Source organism: Erpetoichthys calabaricus, chromosome 5, assembly GCF_900747795.2.
Source record: "Erpetoichthys calabaricus chromosome 5, fErpCal1.3, whole genome shotgun sequence".
In the NCBI taxonomy this organism is placed as follows: Eukaryota; Metazoa; Chordata; class Cladistia; order Polypteriformes; family Polypteridae; genus Erpetoichthys; species Erpetoichthys calabaricus.
The window spans coordinates 34,181,150-34,202,274 of NC_041398.2; the positions used below are offsets into that span (position 1 = coordinate 34,181,150).

General features: G+C 37.1%; 1 protein-coding gene across 1 annotated transcript in view; it reads right to left on the minus strand.

Moving 5' to 3' along the window:
• Window positions 1-1,155: 1,155 nt before the first annotated feature.
• The window catches only part of LOC127527806 (uncharacterized), a 46,865-nt gene continuing 26,895 nt past the window's right edge, over window positions 1,156-21,125 (minus strand). Inside the window, exons 7-8 of the mRNA XM_051927665.1 lie at window positions 3,874-3,967; window positions 1,156-2,631 (exon numbers count right to left, since the gene is read on the minus strand). Of these exons, the coding sequence (XP_051783625.1) occupies window positions 2,365-2,631; window positions 3,874-3,967 (361 nt within the window). The 3' untranslated portion in view covers window positions 1,156-2,364. The remainder of the gene's footprint in view (window positions 2,632-3,873; window positions 3,968-21,125) is intronic.

The window sequence follows — 21,125 nt, forward strand, 5'->3', positions numbered from 1 at the left end:
ATAAGTCATGTGAAAAAGTAATTATACATGCAGACATAACAAGATTTCACTTTGACTTAAACAATTATCTATAGACAAAGGTGATATAACAAACATCATGCCATATTTATATGTTGTAGTTCATATAATTTAAATATTGTACACGCCTATATTTAAATTCCTCAGACACTTAAAATTGCAATCAGGTATACCAGATCATTAGCAAATGATTAATATACATTAGAGAGGCTCTTGGAGGATCCATCACTCTGTTGTATAACAAAAACCTGGGACGAGACGTGAAAACATCTTAAATGACTCCTCACACCCCGCTCATGACATGTTCCAACTGTTGCCATCAGGCAAAAGATAGAGGAGCATGAAAACAAAGGCTAATAGACTGAGTAACAGTTTCTACCCTGTTGCTATTAGGCCACTGAATGCCACCTAATAACCTCTAATGCAGCAGTGCAATAGATGACATCTTGTGCAATAGTGTTCATGTGCAATTAAGGTCTTATGTTGAATGTTTGTGTTCTACCTTATTTCTTCTTATCCTTTTTTAAATTATATTTATATTTTGACACCGCAGAGACTGCACCTAATTTTGTTGTATTTGTTACAATGATAAATGTAGAGAAAAGCCAAGCAAAATGACACCTTTTATTGGCTAACTAGAAAGATTACAATATGCAAGCTTTCGAGGCAACTCAGGCCCCTTCTTCAGGCAAGATGTAATCATTTGATTACATCTTGCCTGAAGAAGGGGCCTGAGTTGCCTCGAAAGCTTGCATATTGTAATCTTTCTAGTTAGCCTATAAAAGGTGTCATTTTGCTTGGCTTTTCTCTACATTCATAATGGCTAACACGGTACAACACCCTAGTATTACAATGATAAAGATATTCTGATTCTGATTTTTCAGAGAGATACTTTCAAGTCCCACGAGACGAGACTTTGTGCCAAGAGATTTAACCATGCCTGGGGCCGGAAATAAAAGACAAAGAGAAGATGACAAAGTAGAACATTGTAAAGAGGTTCAAAAATGGTGCAATACATATGCAGAGCAGGTTAGAGATAATGAAAATACTAAAATTCGAAAGCTTTAAAAAATGATAGTAAAGACTGCATTAGCGCAAACAAACGGAAATTATTACTCAGTGAAATAATCAAATATATTGTTCAGATTTAAACTTTAAGTGGGAGACTTGTAGATCGTCTAATTCATGTTGCCATCAGGGAAAAGCAGTGTTTCTTCCCAATGAAGAGGTTTATCCGCGAGAATTAAAAGATTTGTTGTTTGGTGAAAGTGAAATCCACATATGCAAGCGGCAGAGATGTGAAGTGGCAACAAATGGAATTCTATGGTCATTGACCAAGAATCTCCTATCATTATGAAATTCAAAAGTTTCCGTCTATTAACTGTCCACAAGTGTTTCGTCCCTCAGCCAATTTTTTACAATACGGTTACATACAATCAATGATAACAAGCAAATTTCCCACTCAAAATGGCCTAATCTGACACATTGTCATCATTACTTTTATTTCACTTTTCCTGATAAGGCCCAGTTATCTGTAACACACTTAAGTGTTTGTGCAAATGATAATGATAAATTATTAACTTTAAAAAGCAGATATTTCTATACATACACTTGTCACTCTGCAGTTGTGCTACTCTAAAGGCTAAATAATTTCAAAAAGGAAGGAGTTTATAAGACAAATAAAGCCCATTAATTGAATTCAGAATTCTACACTGTCTTCTCATTCTAAACCATCTTTTTTCAGTTTTTACACATGTAGTTTATGAAATTCGCATTTGTACAAATCCTAACTTCTTCATTTCATATTATAGTTGGAAATTGAGACTACAGCTGCAATAAAAGCATCTACAGAGGGACCAGAACACACATTGGTTTTTCACCATATGAATCACAATTAATATGAGATCAGATAATCTTAATAGCAATTAAATCATAATAGTGAATCTTACAAGCATCATACAAAGGGAATAATGTGATCTGATTTTTTAAACAATACCACACAGTTCTATTTTTTTATTGTTATCAACACAGCATATCACAATCCCATTAAAGTTTGTTGTTAATTGTCACTATAAAAATACTTTCAATTGCTTTGTTAAACAGCTATTTGTTTTACAGAAATTTAGACATGGAACATGTAACAACTTTAACAAGAGTCACTTACAGCTTAACTTCATTTACAAATGGCAACTGCTGTCTCAGCATTCATATTTGCTTGCTTGTTTGAAAAAATATAGAACCTCAATGAAAATAAACAATAAAAACTTGGCTTAAAAGTGCAGTGGCCATAAAGGATCATAAATGAAGATGGGAATGCAGGCCTATCTAGACATGGTCAGTTAGTGGCTAAGATCCAGTGGCATTAGAAAGTTTCTTTGATACTCTGGGGTTTCTACTAATCACTTTCTTGATTTCTGCAAGAGTCATTCGAAAAAGTTTGCTAGCCTCAAAAATGGCACACAGTTTTCTATTTACATATTTTTTCTTGAAAGATTTGCTTCTTACTTTGGAAAGCAGTTCCAGGTGCTGCTTCCTCAGACGCACATATTCTTCCCAATAAAAATGTGTTTCTTCTTTTGCTACTGTAAGCAGTCTTTCTAGCTCTTTCTTCTCCTATATGGTAGGAAACAAAGTCAGGTATTTTTTTAACATCCCAAGACATTGTCAAAATAAATAAATAAAACACATTTAATAAACAATGGAAGTTCAACATCTCTATTATAAAAGAAAATCTTGAGACAAGACTATTTCCAAGAGATTTTTTCAAGTCCCGTGAGACGAGACTATTGCCAGGTGATTTTTTCAAGTCCTGCCTGCCTCTCAACCATTTTCAACCACGCACACAGACCTCTCACCTCTCATTCATGTGAATGCTTTTGTCAGACACAGTTCCTGCACTCTCAGCTCTTATAAATTTTTACGTTTTCCTCACTTTAAGTTCCCAATAAAAGAAGACATATTACGTCCAAATCTTATTGAAGCGTTATCAAGAAATAAGTACACGGGCAATCCTAGCACCGAGAAACGATGAAGTCAAGCAAATTAACACGAAAATTGTCCATCGGTTACATGGCAAATTTGTTAAATGCGTATCAATAGACTATGCTGTTGAATAATTCTGACATGTAAAATTTTAACAGGCAATTAGAAAGGTAATGTAGTACATCTTCTGTGGATAACATTTGACACCAAAAGAGATCTTGATATGCCATTCGTATTAAATTGTTTACAGTTTCCCATTAGAATGACAATTAACAAATCACAGGGACAAGCATTTGAAAAAGTTGATTTATTTATGAGAGAGAAAGTAACAGTATTCACTCATGGGCAGTTATATGTTGCGTTGTCATGATACAAGTCCAAACGCGGAATCAAAATTGACAAAAAGTTAATTAAAAAAATTGATATTACTGTACTAAGTTTTACAGTAAAAGTGTAAGTTTGAAAAGTATTTGTGTGTTAATTTCAAAGCCAAACAGAACGAAAACGTATAATGCAACAAATACCTCTAACACAACATGAAACATAATTTTCTTTCAATTTATTATGTTTAACTATTTTTTACTAATGGTTAATTACTCGCTGTAATGTAAAACAGTTCTATTATGCATATGTAACAATTCACATGAAAATAATGTCAACATTAATGTCAACTTTATTTATATAGCACATTTCAAACAACATCAGAAAATAACAATCTCTTTAAATTGTACATTCACTTCCCCATACGCGAGTGGCAGATCCACGAATTCGTTAGCACATAGTGCCCGCCCGGGGGTTGGTGAGTAAAGCAAGCAGTGGGCAGAAAGAACCCCCTAGTTTTATAAATTGTGTCACAATATTACATTGTCTTACCATGACGCAATTTGTCAGCTTGACTGAACTCATTTTCATTTCAAGCTTCTGCTTATGAAACTCAGTCACAAGTTTACGGAGATCCGTGTGCAGGCTGCAAAAAAAGAAACATGGTAAAATTCAGATATATATATATCTGATTTGGGAAACAGAATAGAATCCTGGATGAATTAGCAAAGCAAGAAACACCACCTGAGAAAGTTAGAGGATGTAGTTATAGTCAATGTGTAAAATACATGAAGTCTTGAGAGGTACAAAACCCTCTAACTCTTTAGACCCCCTGAAAATCTTAAAATCAGAATGGCTTCTCTGAATATACTTTTTTTAAAAACATGTAAAAATAACTCTATTTCTGGATTTGCAAGATAAAATGATCAAGTGCAAATTCATATGAAAGGCCATTTTAGGGTGCTTCCTTTTTTTTGGCATGCTTTACCTCTCAGATTGATGTTATTCTGCCTTAACTAACTAGACACCATAGTTAATGTAGCTATTTTAGTGAAATTTTGTTTAACACAACTCAAGTCTGAAATAAAGAAAAGTCAACAAAAGTCCTCTGTTCAAAAATGTCTATTGTATAAAAAAATCTCGGGTCAAGACGTAATCATCTCAGAGAGACACTTTGACGTCACACAAGACGTGGTCATTTCGGAGAGACACTTTGACGTCATGCAAGACTAGACAGTACAACCTTAGGATGCAAGACCCGTGACACGGTGACTTTTGCACATCACGCCCTACTTACAATTTAAAACAATTTCACAGACATCTAACCTCGCAGTTGTTGAAATGCTTTTGGCAGACACACTTCATGTGCTCCCACCTCTTTAAAATGTTATACGTTCTAGATGGCACATGAACGACTAAGTGAAGAAGAAAGAGCAGTGTGTCAAAAAGAGACATGAAAATGTTGGGAGAGAAAAGAAGGCAAAAAAAGATGCACAAGAGAACAACTATAATCTATGTGCAAATTCAGAAAATAAGAAAAGTAATAATTAGCCCGGACCAAGTGGAATTGAAAAGCTCATAGGTCAAATCCGGGTCAGATATGAAAGACTTCATAATGACGTTCAAACAAGTTGGCACAATACACATGCAGAGCAGGTTAGAGATTATGAAAGCAGTGGAAATTGAAAGGCTCAAAAAAACGACGTGATACACATGCAGAGCAAGTTAAAGTAGGAAAATTTGAAAGTATCAAAAAAAAGATAATGAAGATCGCATTAGCACAAACAAAAGGAAATTATTACTTGGTGAAATAACGGAACAGCAAAAAGAGATCGAATATATGGACATAGGTGATATGTCAGAAGTATGTAGCTATTGTAATTCCTGTTGCCATCAGGGAAAAGTAGTGTTGCTTCCCAATGAAGAGGCGTATCCGCAAGAATTAAAAGATTTGTTGTTTGGTGAAAGTGAAATCTATAAACACTACAGGCAAAATATCTGAGTCTACAATAATCTTTTCGTGTTCACATCATTCAATGCTTAAAATGTAGATTTACACAATTCAGGACCACACGCTATGAGAATCTGTGGTCCCGCAATAATTAAAGCTACAAAAAGTTTAATTTCGAAGAAACTACAATTCGGGCAGGTGTATATTTATGACAACGGAGAAGCGATGCAACATAGAATCGAAAGAGTTAAACGATCAGATGTATTAGAAATTATACACCCAACAATGGATACAAATCCCTACATTCAAAAGTATTGCACTTTACACAAAATTTATCTGCAAAACATGGCCAAGGAAATTTTCTTAGGTTTCTATATGAATCCGAAAGATCACAGTCATATTTATAATAAACCAACATGTGACGAAATGTCTGCGATAATAGTTTCGAAAGACGGAGCTATCAAAGAGTAAATATTTGTGTATATCCAAAAGCAAATCACGAATCATCATTTTTTTTTTTTTTTATTGATTTTTATTGTCATCATTCCATACAAATAGATCAATTTTTCAAAAAAATAAGAAACAGAGCATAGCCAATGGAGTAAAGCTTGTAAAAATAAATAAATTGATGAGTTTAATAGGTGGATAAAGATAACTGGAGAAGAAAAAGTAATGAGAAGAAAATCTACTTCCTCAGTGCTTTAAGAGCTTATTCTAAAATATTATTGATTAGATTCTGCCAGGTTTTAAAAAAGTTCTGCACAGATCCTCTAAGTGCAAATTTGATTTTTTCCAATTTCAAATAGTATAAAACATCAGTTACCCACTGACTTAAAAGAGGAGAGTTAGGATTCTTCCAGTTTAGCAAAATAAGTGTCTGCCAATAGGCAATCACTGTTTGTCCTTCTCCACTTTAAGCCCATCTGGAAGAACGCCAAATGCACCTGTTAATGGGTTAGGAGGGATTGTGACACCAAGGCTGTCTGAAAGGCATTTAAAAATTTTTGTCCAGAATGATGTTAATTTGGTGCAGGCCCAAAACATGTGACCCAGTGAAGCTGGAACTTCATTGCAGCGTTCGCAGGTTGGATCTGCCCTGGAAACATTTTGGACAGTTTTAAGCGAGACAGATGTGCTCGATATATAATTTTGAGTTGAATAATTGTATGCTTTATGCATATAGAGCTCGAATGAATTCTCTGCATTGCTCCCTTCCACTCCTTTTCTGGTATGTTGAGTGAGAGATCCTTTTCCCATTGTCCTCTTGGATCTTTGAAAGGGAGGGACTGGAAAATAATTTTATATATTGCAGAAATGCTGTCTGAGTCCTTGAAAATGAGCAACATGTTTTCCAGCATAGAGGAGGGTGCGACATGAGGAAAATCAGGCAGGTTCTGTTTAACAAAGTTTCTAATTTGAAGATAGCAAAAGAAATGTGTTGCTGGAATGTTAAATTTGGAATGTTATTGTTCATAGGATGCAAAGATGTAGTCTATATAAAGATCTCTAAGCAATTTAATCCCAAATGTTTTCCAGATATTAAAAACTGCATATGTTTGTGAGGGTTAAGGTGGTTCTTATGTAGAGGTGCCACAGATAAAAGATTCTCCATTTTAAAATGCTTTCTACATTGGTTCCATATTCCGAGTGAGTGAAGCACAATTGGGTTATTAGTGTATCGGCGATAACTTGCATTTATTGGGGCACCGATAACTTGCATTTATTGGGGCACAAAGAAGAGAATATAAAGAAGTACTGCAGGATTTTATTTCTATTGCGGACCAAGCCTGTGTATGTTCATCTATTTGTGTCCAGGTTTTTATAGCTTGTATGTTTGCTGCCTAGTAATAAAACAAAGTTAGGTAGAACCATGCCACCTTCTGCCTTAGGTCTTTGTAGGGTCGCTCTTTGGATACGTGGATGTTTTAAGTTCCAAATAAATGAGGTTATGGTTGAATCTAATTGCTTAAAAAATGATTTATTGATGTATACTGGAATGTTTTGAAATAAAAAGAGAAGCTAAGGAAGGATATTCATCTTAACAACGTTAATTCTTCCAGCAGAGTGAGATGAAGGGTTGACCAACTATGCAAGTCTTGCTTAATTTTTTCCATACAGACAGTGAGATTTTGTTGATAAAGAGCTTTATGTTTACTTGTGATATTTACCCCTAGGTATTTAAACTGATCTGCAATAATAAAAGGGAAGGTGTCCAATCTAATATTGTATGCTTGTGAATTCACTGGAAAGAGCACACTTTTATTCAAATTAATTCTGAGACCAGAGATCTTTTGAAATTCTGTAAGTGCTGTTAAGACTGCAGGCACAGTATTTCATGAGTCTGATATATACAGTACCACATCATCTGCATATAGAGAAATTTTCTGTTCAAGTCCTTCTCTGATAATCCCCTTTATCTGATAAGCATTTCGACAGTGAACTGCCAGTGGTTCATTGGTGATTGCAAATAGCAATGGTGACAAGGGGCATCCTTGTCTGGTACCATGTTCTAGTTTAAAGTAAGTAGTCTAAATAAATGTTAATACAAACTGAAGCTTCTGGATTGGCATACAGAGGTTTGATCCATGCTCAAATGTTCGGGCCAAACCCAAATTTCTCTAATGTAGTGAAAAGGTAGTTCCATTCAATCATATCAAATGCTTTTTCTGCATCCAACGATAATATCATCTCTGGAGTGTTTGACTTTGCAGGTGAATATATTACATTAAACAGGAGTCGAAGATTGGAAGCTAAGTGTCGGCCTTTAATAAAACCAGTTTGATCTTGTGATATTACCAAAGGCAGCACTTTCTCCATCCTTCTAGCTAGGACTTTGTAGAGTATCTTAACATCATTATTCAGAAGTGAAATTGGTCTGTATAATGCACATTGTAATAAGTCCTTATTTTGTTTAGGAAAGATGGTGATTAATGCTTGGCAAAAAGTTTGAGGTAGAATTTGATTGTCTCTAGCTTCTGTAAATGTTGCTATAAAGAGGGGAGCTAGCTGAGTGGAGAATTTCTTATAAAATTCTACAGGGTAACCATCAGGGCCTGCTGCTTTCCCGCTCTGAAGTGACTTTATAGCATCTAGTAATTCTGATAGCGGCAGTGGTTTATCCAGTTCCTCTACACTAAAATTATCTATTTGTGGTATTTGTAATGTATCCAGAAATGCATTAGATTGTGTGTTGTCTTCTTTGAACTCAGTAGAATATAAGGATTTATAGTAGTCTCTAAATGTGTGCATTATATTTTTATGGTCAATGATTTTATCTCCATTCTTGTTGGTGATTGCTGGGATTGCATTGCGAACTTCTTGCTTGTGGATTTATTGAGCTAAGAGCTTATTAGCTTTCTCTCTGTGTTCATAGTAATGATGTCTTGATTTAACAATGAGTTGTTCAGTTTCTTTGGTTGTTAAGAGGTTGAGCTCTGAATGCAGAGCCTGCCTTTTCCTATGAAGAGTCTCACTTGGACACCTGGCATGTTCTTGATCTATTCTAGTTATTTTGCTGGTTAGCTCTGATACCTTCTTGGTGTCTAATTTATTTCTATGGGAAAGATATGAAATAATCTGTCCACTTAAGAAGGCCTTTATAATTTTCCAGAGTACTTCTGCAGAGAACTCTGAGGATATATTTGTCTCTAGGAAGAAACTGATTTGTTTTGATATAAGTTCTGTACGGTTCTTGTCTGCTAATAGAAGTGGGTTGTTAAGACGCCATCTGCGAGATGAGTATGTGGGGCATAATGCTTTTAGCTCCAAGATCAGAGGGGCATGGTCGGAAATAACAATAGCATCGTACTTGCAAGATTTAATGGTAGGCAAGAAATTATTATCTATAAAGAAATAATCAATTCTTGAGTAGCAATGATGCACTGGTGAGTAGAAGGAATATGTTCTTGAGTTTGGGTTTAGAAACCTGATAAGTTTTGGTCAGTTAAAGCTGTGTAATTATCTTTGCAGTTTTAGATGTCATCCCCCTGTGACAGGAGACCTATCTAAGAGTGGATTTAAAACACAATTAAAGTCCCCAGCCTTATAATCTTATGAGTGTTCACATTGGGAATAGATGCAAATATATTTTGCATGAATTCCCTATCATCAACATTGGGTGCATAAACATTTATCAAAATCACTTTCCAGTTAAATCAATTGCCCATGAAAATCACATATCTCCCTTCAGGATCAGATACTACATCTGATACCACAAATGAGACTGTTCTATGTATGAGAATTCCCACACCTCTATAGTTTTCTTTGTAAAGCTGGAATGGAACATTTGGCCAGTCCAGTCTTTTTGCAGCCAGAAATGATCCTTGCTTAGTAAGTGGGTCTCCTGTAAAAATACTATTTTAGCGTTTAGACCTGTTAGGTGAGAGAATACTTTCTTTCTCTTTAATTCGCGATTCAGGCCTTTAATATTCCAACTCACAAAGTTAACTGTCCCATCATGGAGACATTGTTTCTGAATTTTTTATGTCATTTTGTAGTCTCAACTGGAAGTGAGACAGCTTTAACCTTAATTTCCAATTTTGCCACAAGTTATTGCCATGCAGCCTATTGTTACGTTGGTAGTTATAATTATAAGGCTTAAAAGGACAGATTAGATATAGCTTGCTCACCTTCTCCAACCCCCTTATCCCCCCACCACCCATTTTGACACCCCACGTGAGGCTGGACCCCACTTCACAAAGTCCCAGTCCTCTGACATATCTAGAGACAGAGCACATCTAAAACAAAACAAGCCCACTGGCAGCAGCGTTTGAGGATTAAAAAGTAGAGATATCTATTGCCGATAAAGTCTAAATACTATAAACATTAAATATAATCTTCAACAGTCTTGAAATATTAAGACAGTAAGCCCAGGGAATAGTGTTAAAAAGTGGCCCTGGATAAGCATAATAAACCCTAATGCAATAATAACAATAACAGTAAACCAAGGGTATGATGTTAAACAGTCTCCTTTAGAATAGTTAAACAAAAAAAACCTACTTTAATTTCTTCCACACACATGCCTATAATTGCAATTAAAACAAACAAAAAGTGTTCAAGAAGAGAAAAGGATGTATAATTATGGTACCCGTATCGGTGAAAGCGGATCAGATAGCAGGTAATATCTTCTTGCCATGCCATGACAGGATGCGACTCACTATCGTATTTCAAAAAAGTGTCGGGATCCGCTTTCTTAACTTCTTTTCTGCTTCCTTCTTGGTGGAGAAAATGTAATATTTGTCTTGAATATCCACTTTCAGTTTGGCAGGATACAAGAGGCTGTATCTGATATCGGCTTTCCGTAACCGCTGTTTAATGTCATAAAAAGCGGCATGTTTAGCAGCTGTTGAGGGTGAGAAATCAGGGAAAATGCAAATGTGGTTATTTTCAAATATAATCTCTTGTTTCTGTCTGAGAAGTGCCATTACATTAAGTTTAAATTGTAATCTCTCGAAGCGGACAATTAGAGTCCTAGGTTTAGAGGTATTTAATCCATGTATGCGATAAGCTGCCGCTATCTTGGTATCTGATTTATCCATTTATTTTTGAGAATAGTTCAGCTACGGGTTTCACTGGGTTTGGACTTTCATGATTCTCAGGTAGATCTTCAATTCTAATATCATTCCTTCTGCATCTATCTTCCAGAGCTGCAACCGAGTTTTTTGCATTCGGAAATTTGCAGCTGTAGCTTTTCTATCGGCGGCAGACACAGACTGTTCCGCTGTTTCAATTAGAGTCGTGAATGTCTGCTTAACATTTTCCAGCTGATCAGCAAGTTCTGTCAGTTTAGACGCATTTTCCTGAAAGTATTCCTCAATTTTTCCCATCATACTTTTAGAGGCTGCATCCAAACGGTTATATATACGTTCTTCCAAGTCTTTATTATCTTGCCGTAACTCTTGCATCTCTAGCCGCAGCTCTTGCATCTCCAGCCGCAGCTTGTTTGTTATAGCCATGGCCAATGTTGCGATCATTTCCTTCAGTTCAGACAAATCGTTTCGGCTTTTGTGCTCCGCGGGTGTAGTGGTAACCCCAGTTACAGCCGATACCTCCGGCTCGTGAGGAGTAGATGAAAGCACGGACTGCAATGCAAGGCTATTTCTAGTTTTAAGTGATCTTCTGGAATCGGCGAGCTATCGTGACCTTCACTCTCGACTGGAGATGATGCAGCGGAACGGGGTCCTGGGAAGTCTGTGCTTTCGCCTGCCTGTTCCAGGTCAGTCTCTGAAAGGCCGTACCTTGCACTTGCGCTTGATGCCTGTCTAGACTTGGCTGTAGCTGTAAGTTTCTTTGCCGTTTCTTTCTGCCCCCCTTTCTTGTTACTCATGTTTATATACTGTAGTAGAAACTCCTCAGGTTGGGTAAATACAGGATACCTCGGGATAATAAGAAAAAGAGAAAAAATGAAGCCGCTGCAATGGAGCTCCGCTTCAGACGTCCATCTCCCGTAATGAACGAGACCAACAAGCACGAATCGTCATTTCTGTCAAATAAATCACCACATGCAGATCCTTTGCCCTTTCCTTTGCTTTTCCCTGATGGCAAAACAGGATGGTCATGCAATATGACACACATGAATTCTGATAAACTAATAACACCCACACAGTATTTCAGGTTAAAATTAGCAATACGTTCCAATGTATTTAGCCCACTTCTGTCATCTCAACGTCTATTGCAACATTACATTATTAATGCGTTAATGCGTATCTAAAAGTCGAAGCAAATCGTCTCTTCTTTATTAAATCGAATCAAGCAAAACAGAATGGAACATATGCAAGGTCTCATTGACCACATTCAAAATTCAATTATCAATAATTCAGACAAATTCAAAATAGGTAAAGCATTAATATTACCATCATCATATAAAGGTAGACCAAAAGCATTGCAACAGTTATATCATGATGCAATGACAATATCCCAAACTATCGGTCGGCCAGATTATTTATTACAATGACATGCAATCCACAATGGCCAGAAATCCATCGATTCTTGAGAAAAATGCCACCAGCTACATCGGCTCTGGATATACCGACTTTTGTAAGTAGATTGTTTTATCAGAAAGTTTTTGTTTTATTGAAAGGACTCGAAACGGTGTTCGGACAAATCAGAGCATACATTTACACGATCGAATTTCAAAAACAGGGTTTACCTCACATGCATTTATTGGTTACTTTGCAAAATAAATTATTAACTGCTGATGATGTAGATCGTTTTGTCTGTGCTGAAATTCCAAACAGAGAAACATATCCTGAATTATGGTACAAAGTCATTAAACACATGTCCCACGGACCACATTTAAAAGATTCAGTATGTTGGGACTCCAAAGAAAAAAAGTGTTTAAAGAAATTTCCAAAAGCGTTCATACAATCAACAGATATGACTAAGGCTGGCTTTCCTGATTATCACAGTAGAGATAATCGTCATGAACAACACACTTATAATGGAAAGAAAGATGGTAGATCGATAACTCAGTGATTGTACCATATAACCTGCATTTGCTCCAACGATTTGATTGTCATATTAATGTCGAGTATTGTGCATCAGTTATGAGTATTAAGTACATCTACAAGTACATTCATAAAGGGCACGATAGAGTATGCATAACTTTCAGGACGAAGTTCAAGCATATTTAGATACTTGGTACGTCATTGCAATGGAAAGTAGGTGGCATTTAATGGAATTGGCAAAGCACGGTTGAAGTCATTCTGTTGAATTATTAACAATTCATTTACCAGGTCAGAATATGATTCAATTTAAAGAGGGCGATATATATTTATTGGGTATCCAAGAAAAATTAATTGCAAAAGTGTTGCTCGATTAAATATTGTATCACCAAAAGATATCGAACGGTTCCATTTAAAATTGTTGTTTCGTGAATCGAAAGGAGCAACATCATATAAAGATGTTCTAATGAAAGGAGCAACATCATATAAAGATGTTCTAACTATAGGTGGAAAAACGTACTGTACCTTTCAAGAGGCAGCACAAGCAGCTGGGTTATGTAAATCGGACAACTATATATTTGTAATGATGTCTGATGCCACTTCTGTAATGATGCCTGACAAATTAAGACACTTTTTCGTGTACTTAATTATGACAGTTGAAGTTGATGCTTTACAATATGGGAGGCATTCAAAGGACCATTACCCAAAAAGTTGAATGAACAAATGACTCTTTTGATCATCAAAGAAATGTTAGAAGCAGAAGATTTAATGATGCAGCAATTTGGACTTCCACAAGAAATTAACGAATCAGAGGTAAAGAAAGAGATATCAGAGGTAAAGAAAGAGATAACAGCAAACAAAGATTTAATGGTAGACCATAGAGATAACAGCAAATGAAGATTTAACAGTAGAAGACCATAGAGATAACAGCAAACAAAGATTTAACGGTAGAAGACCATAGAGATAACAGCAAACAAAGATTTAACAGAAGAAGACCATAGAAAATTATATGAGGAAATGCACGCACAATTAAACAATGATCAGAGATCAATTTTTGCCACAATTCAAAATAGGCAGTGGCTATTCTTCATAGATGGACCAGGCGGAACATGAAAAACATTTTTGTATAAATGTTTAGTCCATTATTGCAAACACCTGTGCAAAAACATTACATCGATAGCGTGGACAGGTATAGCTGCAATTCTTCTTCCATACGGAAAAACATTTAACCTGCATTTAAATATCACAGATGAAAATATTACATTGAAATGGAAAAAGAAGATGAAACAAGCGTCAATAATCCCACAAGCAGTATTAAATGTAATTGACAAAACTTTTCGGGACATCTCTCTATATATAAAAAAAAATCCCGGGATGGAAAAGCAAGGCGACGATACATGATCTTTTCGGAAGTTCTCGAAAGACCCGCGGGACAAAAAAGACTGGTCACGGAGCGTGTCGCGGGGACCGTAAACATGAGACTTGGTGCCACGAGATTGTCCCAGGGCAGTCTTGCGGGGATGTGGAACATAAGATTCTTGCAAGACATGCCCTTCTTATCAAATAGGAGCACGGACAGCCAGCAAAAAATTCAGTCATGTAAAGTCACGTGGCATACACAGATACTGTGCTCTCAGCAAAGAAGAAAGAGCAGCACGGAGAAAAGGGACCCAAGGAGCGATAAATATGCAGAGAAAGGTACAGAATATGAAAGTATTAACAGTTGAAAGTATTGTAGCGTCCCAGCCAAGCTGAACCCTTTTTTGTTTTAAGTGACTGTTAGGTCTGGTCGAGGGAGGGCAGAGTACAGCACGGAAGACTGATAGCTGGGTGCTGATTGATGCGGTAAGGGGGAGGCGAGACACGTGGTAGGACGGGTTGGAGAGGGTGCTAGAAAGTTGTGTTTGGGGTTACGCAGTCGGCGATTGTTAAAGTAGAACTTTTGTGACACTTTATCACGTCAGTCTCTACAGAATAAAAAAAAAGATAGCGCAGATCGCATTGACGCAAACATAAGGAAATTAGTTTAAGTCAGAGAATTTCAAAAACGGGGTTTAATGCACATGCATTTATTGGTTACTTTGTAAACAAATTATTAACTGCTGATGATGTAGATCGTTTTCGTCTGTGCTGAAATTCCAAACAGAGAAACCTATCCTGAATTATGGTACAAAGTCATTAAACACAAGTCTCACGGGCCTCATTTAAAAGATTCAGCATATTGGGACATGAAAGATTCCAAATATTGTTTTTACAGAAGTTCTGAAATAAAAGTGAAACTAATGAAATAGCAAGAATTCAAAGAAAAAAAATCTTACAAGTGTGTATCCGGAAAACCAAACATGGGGGTTGGCGAGCGAAGCGAGCAGGGAGTGAAGCCCCCTAGTATTTAGATAGGAATAACCTTAAAAGGTGAAGCTCACACAGGCCCAAAATGGGAGTACTGGCTTTAAAAATTCTAATTGCAATGAAATGAAAGTTTCAAATATCAAAAATGCCTTCCGAGGTAGAGGAACTGTTAAACTTGAGACAAATCTCCTTTGTTATGCAGCTTCAGTGACAGACTGCTGTCACTGTCCTGCTCCACTGACAGACTGAGGAGATCGTTCCTCCCCCACACTATGCAACTCTTCAATTCCTCCAAGGGGGGTGAAAGTTAACATTATACAAAGTTATTGTCTGTTTTACCTGCATTTTTATCACTCTTTAATTTAATAGTTTATAGTTTCTTTATCAGTATGCTGCTGCTGGAGTATGTGAATTTCCCGGTGGGATTAATAAAGTATCTATCTATCTGTCTGTCTGTCTGTCTGTCTGTCTGTCTGTCTGTCTAGCTATCTAGCCAGCCAGCCAGCCAGCCAGCCAGCCATCCAATGCTTAGTAATCTTTATTCATTTTTAACAAGTTCTTCCAAGCCTATTTGCTGTTCTTTCTGAATATAATCACAGGTTTTTTGCATAAAAATTCAATTCTGACTTTGTTTTCTTTTATAGTATTGTTTTTAAATAGTTACACATTTTTTACGCTTTTTTTAACATTTTAATTTTGTGCATGCTGCAATTTTGTGAGTCCCTTTGCTATGGCCACTGGCTACATGGCCTCAGAAATCTTAAGCCCAATATCATTGATATGGCAATAAGGTAGTCTGTGATGACCTTTACTTCAGTTGTGGATTCTCAAACAAAAAACTAACAACTGCTTGTGCAGTCTAATAGGTGCTGCTATCCAGATATCCTTGGTTTTGACATTTGCTTTGATTTTCTTCTCTATTTGATTTGATTTGATATACTTTATTAATCTCTGGTATTCTTGAGTCATGATTTATTTGGTTTAAAATAGGACTGATTTTCTGGTTTGGATTCTCTGCTTATCATTCTTTTAACCTTTAACACTGGTGGTCTTAACATCATCAAAAATTTTACAATTTAAAAATATTAATGGAAATAAAAAAAAACAAAGAAAAAAGCAAAAGGGTAAGAAAAACACTGTCTAAAATTGCTACCTAAAGGCGAGTCCCAACACATAATCCAATAGGCAGAAGCAAAGAACACTGGCCAAAACCTCGCAAACCAGAAATATCAAAAGAAAAAGCAAATACTGTACTTATAAAAACCTCCACAAAGTCAATGTACCATTGCTGAGATATTCCGGCCCGACCACAGAATACAAGAGAACATACCATAATACACATACATATATATATATATATATATATATATATATATATATATATATATATATATAAACATATAATATATAATAATAATAATTCATTATATATACATATATTATATATAAAATCCAATGTCTGTCTGTCTGTTTGCATGTCTGTCCACTTTTCAAGAGAGAACTATTTAACAGATTTACAATTTTTCTGTAATTTGCTTGAACATTCTGGTTGATTTTGTGACTTCTCTCATCGCGCTAAGTACCATAGTTCGCTTGCAGTGGCGATTTATTGGCGTGACTCCGAGAGAGAGGCTGCAGGCCGAGGGGTGGGGGAAGCAGTACCTGAGGAGTCAGCCTACCTCTCGCCATGTGTTGAAGCGTACCTTGCCTCTGCTTAGCTAGTGATACCTGTTTGTTCTGCAGACATTATCATCTAGACATTGTTAAGGAGTAACATTTGACATTTTTGAGAGAGACATCAAAGCTACGTGTGTTTTATAGGGTAGCTGCTGATTGGCAAAGATCCCCATGTGGGGGACACTCTCCCATCAGAGCTGAACACAATCAGATACAGTACCAGAGTTTGATGTTGGAGCGTACCTACCTTTCGCTTGGGCAGAATTACATTTTTTTTATTGATTTTTAAAGTTTGTCCTGTTTCACTGTTACGTGGGTGGAGCCACGGGGGACAGCTAGTTAATAATAAATTAAAACTTACAGTAATAACAGAAATACTCTACATAATTGCAACAAACATATGAAAAATTGTAATTTAAAGTAAAAAAAGACAGCACAAGAAAGAAAAATAAGCATAAACCAGGGAGCAAAGCTTGGTTGCAACATAATGGTTGTATGTGTCTCTTTCTCTCATAATAAAAAAATCTTGGGAAGAGAGACAAGACGCAACTTTCTCAGCGAGACACTTTCACGTCCTGCAAGATGAAACTTTTTGCCAAGAGATTTAACCATGCCCGGGGCCAGAAATAAAAGACAAAGTAGATGACTAAGTAGAACGTCATAAAGAATTCCAAAACATTGGAGCGATACACATGCAGAGCAGGTTAGAGATAATGGAAGTACGAAAATTTGAAAGTCACAAAAGAATGATAGTCAACATTGCATTAGCGCAAACAAACGGAAAATATTACTCAGTGAAAAAACAGTGAAAAGAGATCAAATATATTGTTTGATTTAAACTTTAAGGCAGAGACTCATCTAATTCATGTTTCCATCAGGGAAAAGTAGTGTTTCTTCCCAATGAAGAGGTGTATCTGCGAGAATTAAAAGATTTGTTGTATAGTGAAAGTGAAATCCACTTACGCGAGAGGCAGAGACACGAAGTTGCTGCCATGTAACGCAGGCAGGGGGGTTGGTGAGCGAAGCAAGCAGGGGGCAAAGCCCCCTAGTGTATATGTATAAAGCCACTTGCCCCTGATTTACTTACTGATTGACTGACAAGAAATTCTGTTTCCAGATAACCTATGGAAAAACAGTTTTCACAAATGGATTGATTTTATGACCTCAAGGCCCAGAAAATCCTCACTGAAAATGTGAATTGTGAAAATTGCTGTGGTGTTTCCCATTTAATAGTCAGAAATCTGAGTTATTATCTTAGAACAAGTCAATCTACAGTGGTTGTAGTATAGTGCCCACATACCAAGTCTTGCTGCAGGTCGGTGGCAATCTAGTTTAAGTCTCACCGGCATATTCTTATTGACGTTTCACATACAAAGACGTGCAAGAAAAAGATAAAAAAAATCAACACAATGTAATTAATATTAAAAATCAAACATGACTAATTTATTACAAATGATGAGTGTAATGATTTGTGCAAAATTTAATTCACAGTAAAACTTGTTCAAGAGTTTCACTTTGCTATAATGAATTAAATATCACAAAATAATTGGTCTTTTGTGAATAGCAAAATTTGCACCATGAAATCATATTGTTTCATTTTACCTGGAGTCTTTGTGTGCAAAAGTATAAGAAAATTTAGAGTATTCTGCTATACAATGAGGGGGCAGCTAGAGTGGATTTATCTACATGCACTTCAGATGTGCTTCTCCACTGCTGAAATCCATTGCCATGGTTTTGAGGCCATCTGTAAGTCTCTAAAATGATCCTGGGCTTATTTCAGTTTACAGAGCTGTTCAGAGTGAGCACAAATCATGTTGCCTCTGATCCCACATGAGCGGTGGTGCATGGTGGAACAGACATTGTGAATATTGAGTGAGATGGTAAATGAGGCAGATTCGAGCACTTGGAGCCACAAAAAAACAGCTGTGAAAGATTGAGGTTGCAGCAGTGGAATAACAAGGAATTTCGCAAACAAAAAGTCATTTTAATTAGTTTCATGTTTTAAAAAATAGTGAAATCCCATGCAAAATTAATTTTAGGAGCATTTTTTGTGAAACTGTATGCAAAAAGAAACAACTGTTTTAATTACTGTATAGCTATATATAATAACAGAAGAGATATTGTCCCACATTGCACTAAAAATTTTAAGATATATACACTGCTTGTTGGTCCGTTTCTTATGTATTAAGATGTCTAAATATTTTATTGTCTAGAAGTATAAAAACCTTAACACATTTTTCATTGCAATCTTCTTTATTCTGTTATTTAAACTGATTACATTACCATTGTCCCTTAAGGAGCCAGATCTGTCATTGTTTCTATCAATCCTTCATTCTTCTATATAATACTGTATTTATGTTCTCTGTATCTTCATCTTTCTTGCTTTTGTCCCACTTCTTTGCAGGGTCAACTTGTTTGCTCAAAAGTTTCCATTTGTTCCAATCTATAGCATCTTTAGATGCAATGCTGGTTTATCTCATGTTTACTCTGAGCTGATCCAGCCATTGTTTCTTTGATCTCCCATGTGGTCTTTTTCTTGTGGATGGAAACACAGAGCTGTCTTCACTACGATTTGCCATTACTACGTACAACATGGCTAATGTGTTTTATACATCTTCTTAGTGACAAGGGGGGTCCGCCCCCTGCTTGCTTCGCTCACCTACCCCTGGCGTTGGGTATCCTGAAATACATTAGTCGAGCTCGTTCGTTTTGGAGCCGTGCCCGCTTTGCTTGCGGCATTTCAGACGTGCGTTGTAGGCGCTTGCGTTCATTGATTTTATCCAGGCGGGCTCGTGTTTGTATATCCGTCAGTCGAGCTCGTTCGTTTTGAACCTGTGCCTGCTTTGCTTCCGCAGTTTCAGACGCGTGTTGTAGGCGCCTGTGTTCATTGATCTTATCCAGGTGGGCTCGTGTTTGTATTGTTGAGCTGTATTGTGTTTGAATTTTGTGTAAAGCGTTCAGCGGTTTTTACAATCCCAAGCAGCACATTTGTTTTATTTGCTATTTCCGTTAGTTGAGCTGTATTGTGTTTGAATTTGGTGTAAAGTGTTCAGTGGTTTGTACAATCCCAAGCAGCACATTATTCCTAACTTCACTCCGCAGTAGTGCCACTCACAATATGGCGGTGACGCCTGCACCTTCCGTACTATCTCGGGATTCACTATGCTGTGTATTGTGGACGTTTGTGGCATCCGTACTCTCTCCGGTTTGACTTTGGGCGGGGCGCCGAATCCTGTTGTGTTTGTTTGTTCTGTGGCCGTTCTCTGTGGTCGTGTGTTAGTTGAGCTGTATTGTGTTTGAATTTGGTGTAAAGCGTTCAGCAGTTTGTACAATCCCAAGCAGCACATTATTCCCAACTTCACTCCGCAGTAGTGCCACTCACAATATGGCGGTGACGCCTGCGCCTTCCGTACTATCTCGGGATTCACTATGCTGTGTATTGTGGACGTTTGTGGCATCCGTACTCTCTCCGGTTTGACTTTGGGCGGGGCGCCGAATCCTGTTGTGTTTGTTTGTTCTGTGGCCGTTCTCTGTGGTCGTGTGTTAGTTGAGCTGTATTGTGTTTGAATTTGGTGTAAAGCGTTCAGCGGTTTGTACAATCCCAAGCAGCACATTATTCCCAACTTCACTCCGCAGTAGTGCCACTCACAATATGGCGGTGACGCCTGCGCCTTCCGTACTATAGTTTGTCTACTGTTAGTAATATGGATAATTGCACTTATTGTTAATACGGAGCGTGTTCTGTGGTTGTACTGTTAATAATGCATCACTGTAATGTGATTCACATATGCTATATGGTTTGGACGTGTGAGGATGCCGTAGGTTTAATACGGAGAGTTTGTTTATTCTTATTACCCGGAATATGCTGTGTTGTGTGGACGTTTAGTTCAGAAGCGCGTTGTAGGCGCCTGCGCCTTTCGTACTTTCCCGCGCCTTCCGTACTATCTTTGTGGACCTGTGGGGCCTCCGTAACTTCTTCCGTTTGACTCTGGGGTGCAGCGCAGAATCGTCTTTTTTGTGTGGCTGTGTCGTTAGTCGTTAGCTATGGGCGCGTTGTTGCTTCATTTCTTATTTACGTTAGTTGAGCTCTTTCGTTTTTGAGACGTGACTCCTTTGTTCGCGGTGGATCAGACCTTGCTTGCAGGTTATGAGACGCACGCTGTAGGCGCCTGCGCACTATGTCTCCTGCGTCCATCGCCGTGTACCTGGGTCCGTGCCTTCCGGTTTACCATTCTCGGTTAGTAATATGGATAACTGTATATATAATTCAAAATACATAATCTTGGGAAACAAACACTTACCTAAATCTGACCAAGTACCAGATAAATAACCGTCAAAAACATCACAACCATTTTCACCATGTTATTATTTCATCAACAACACAT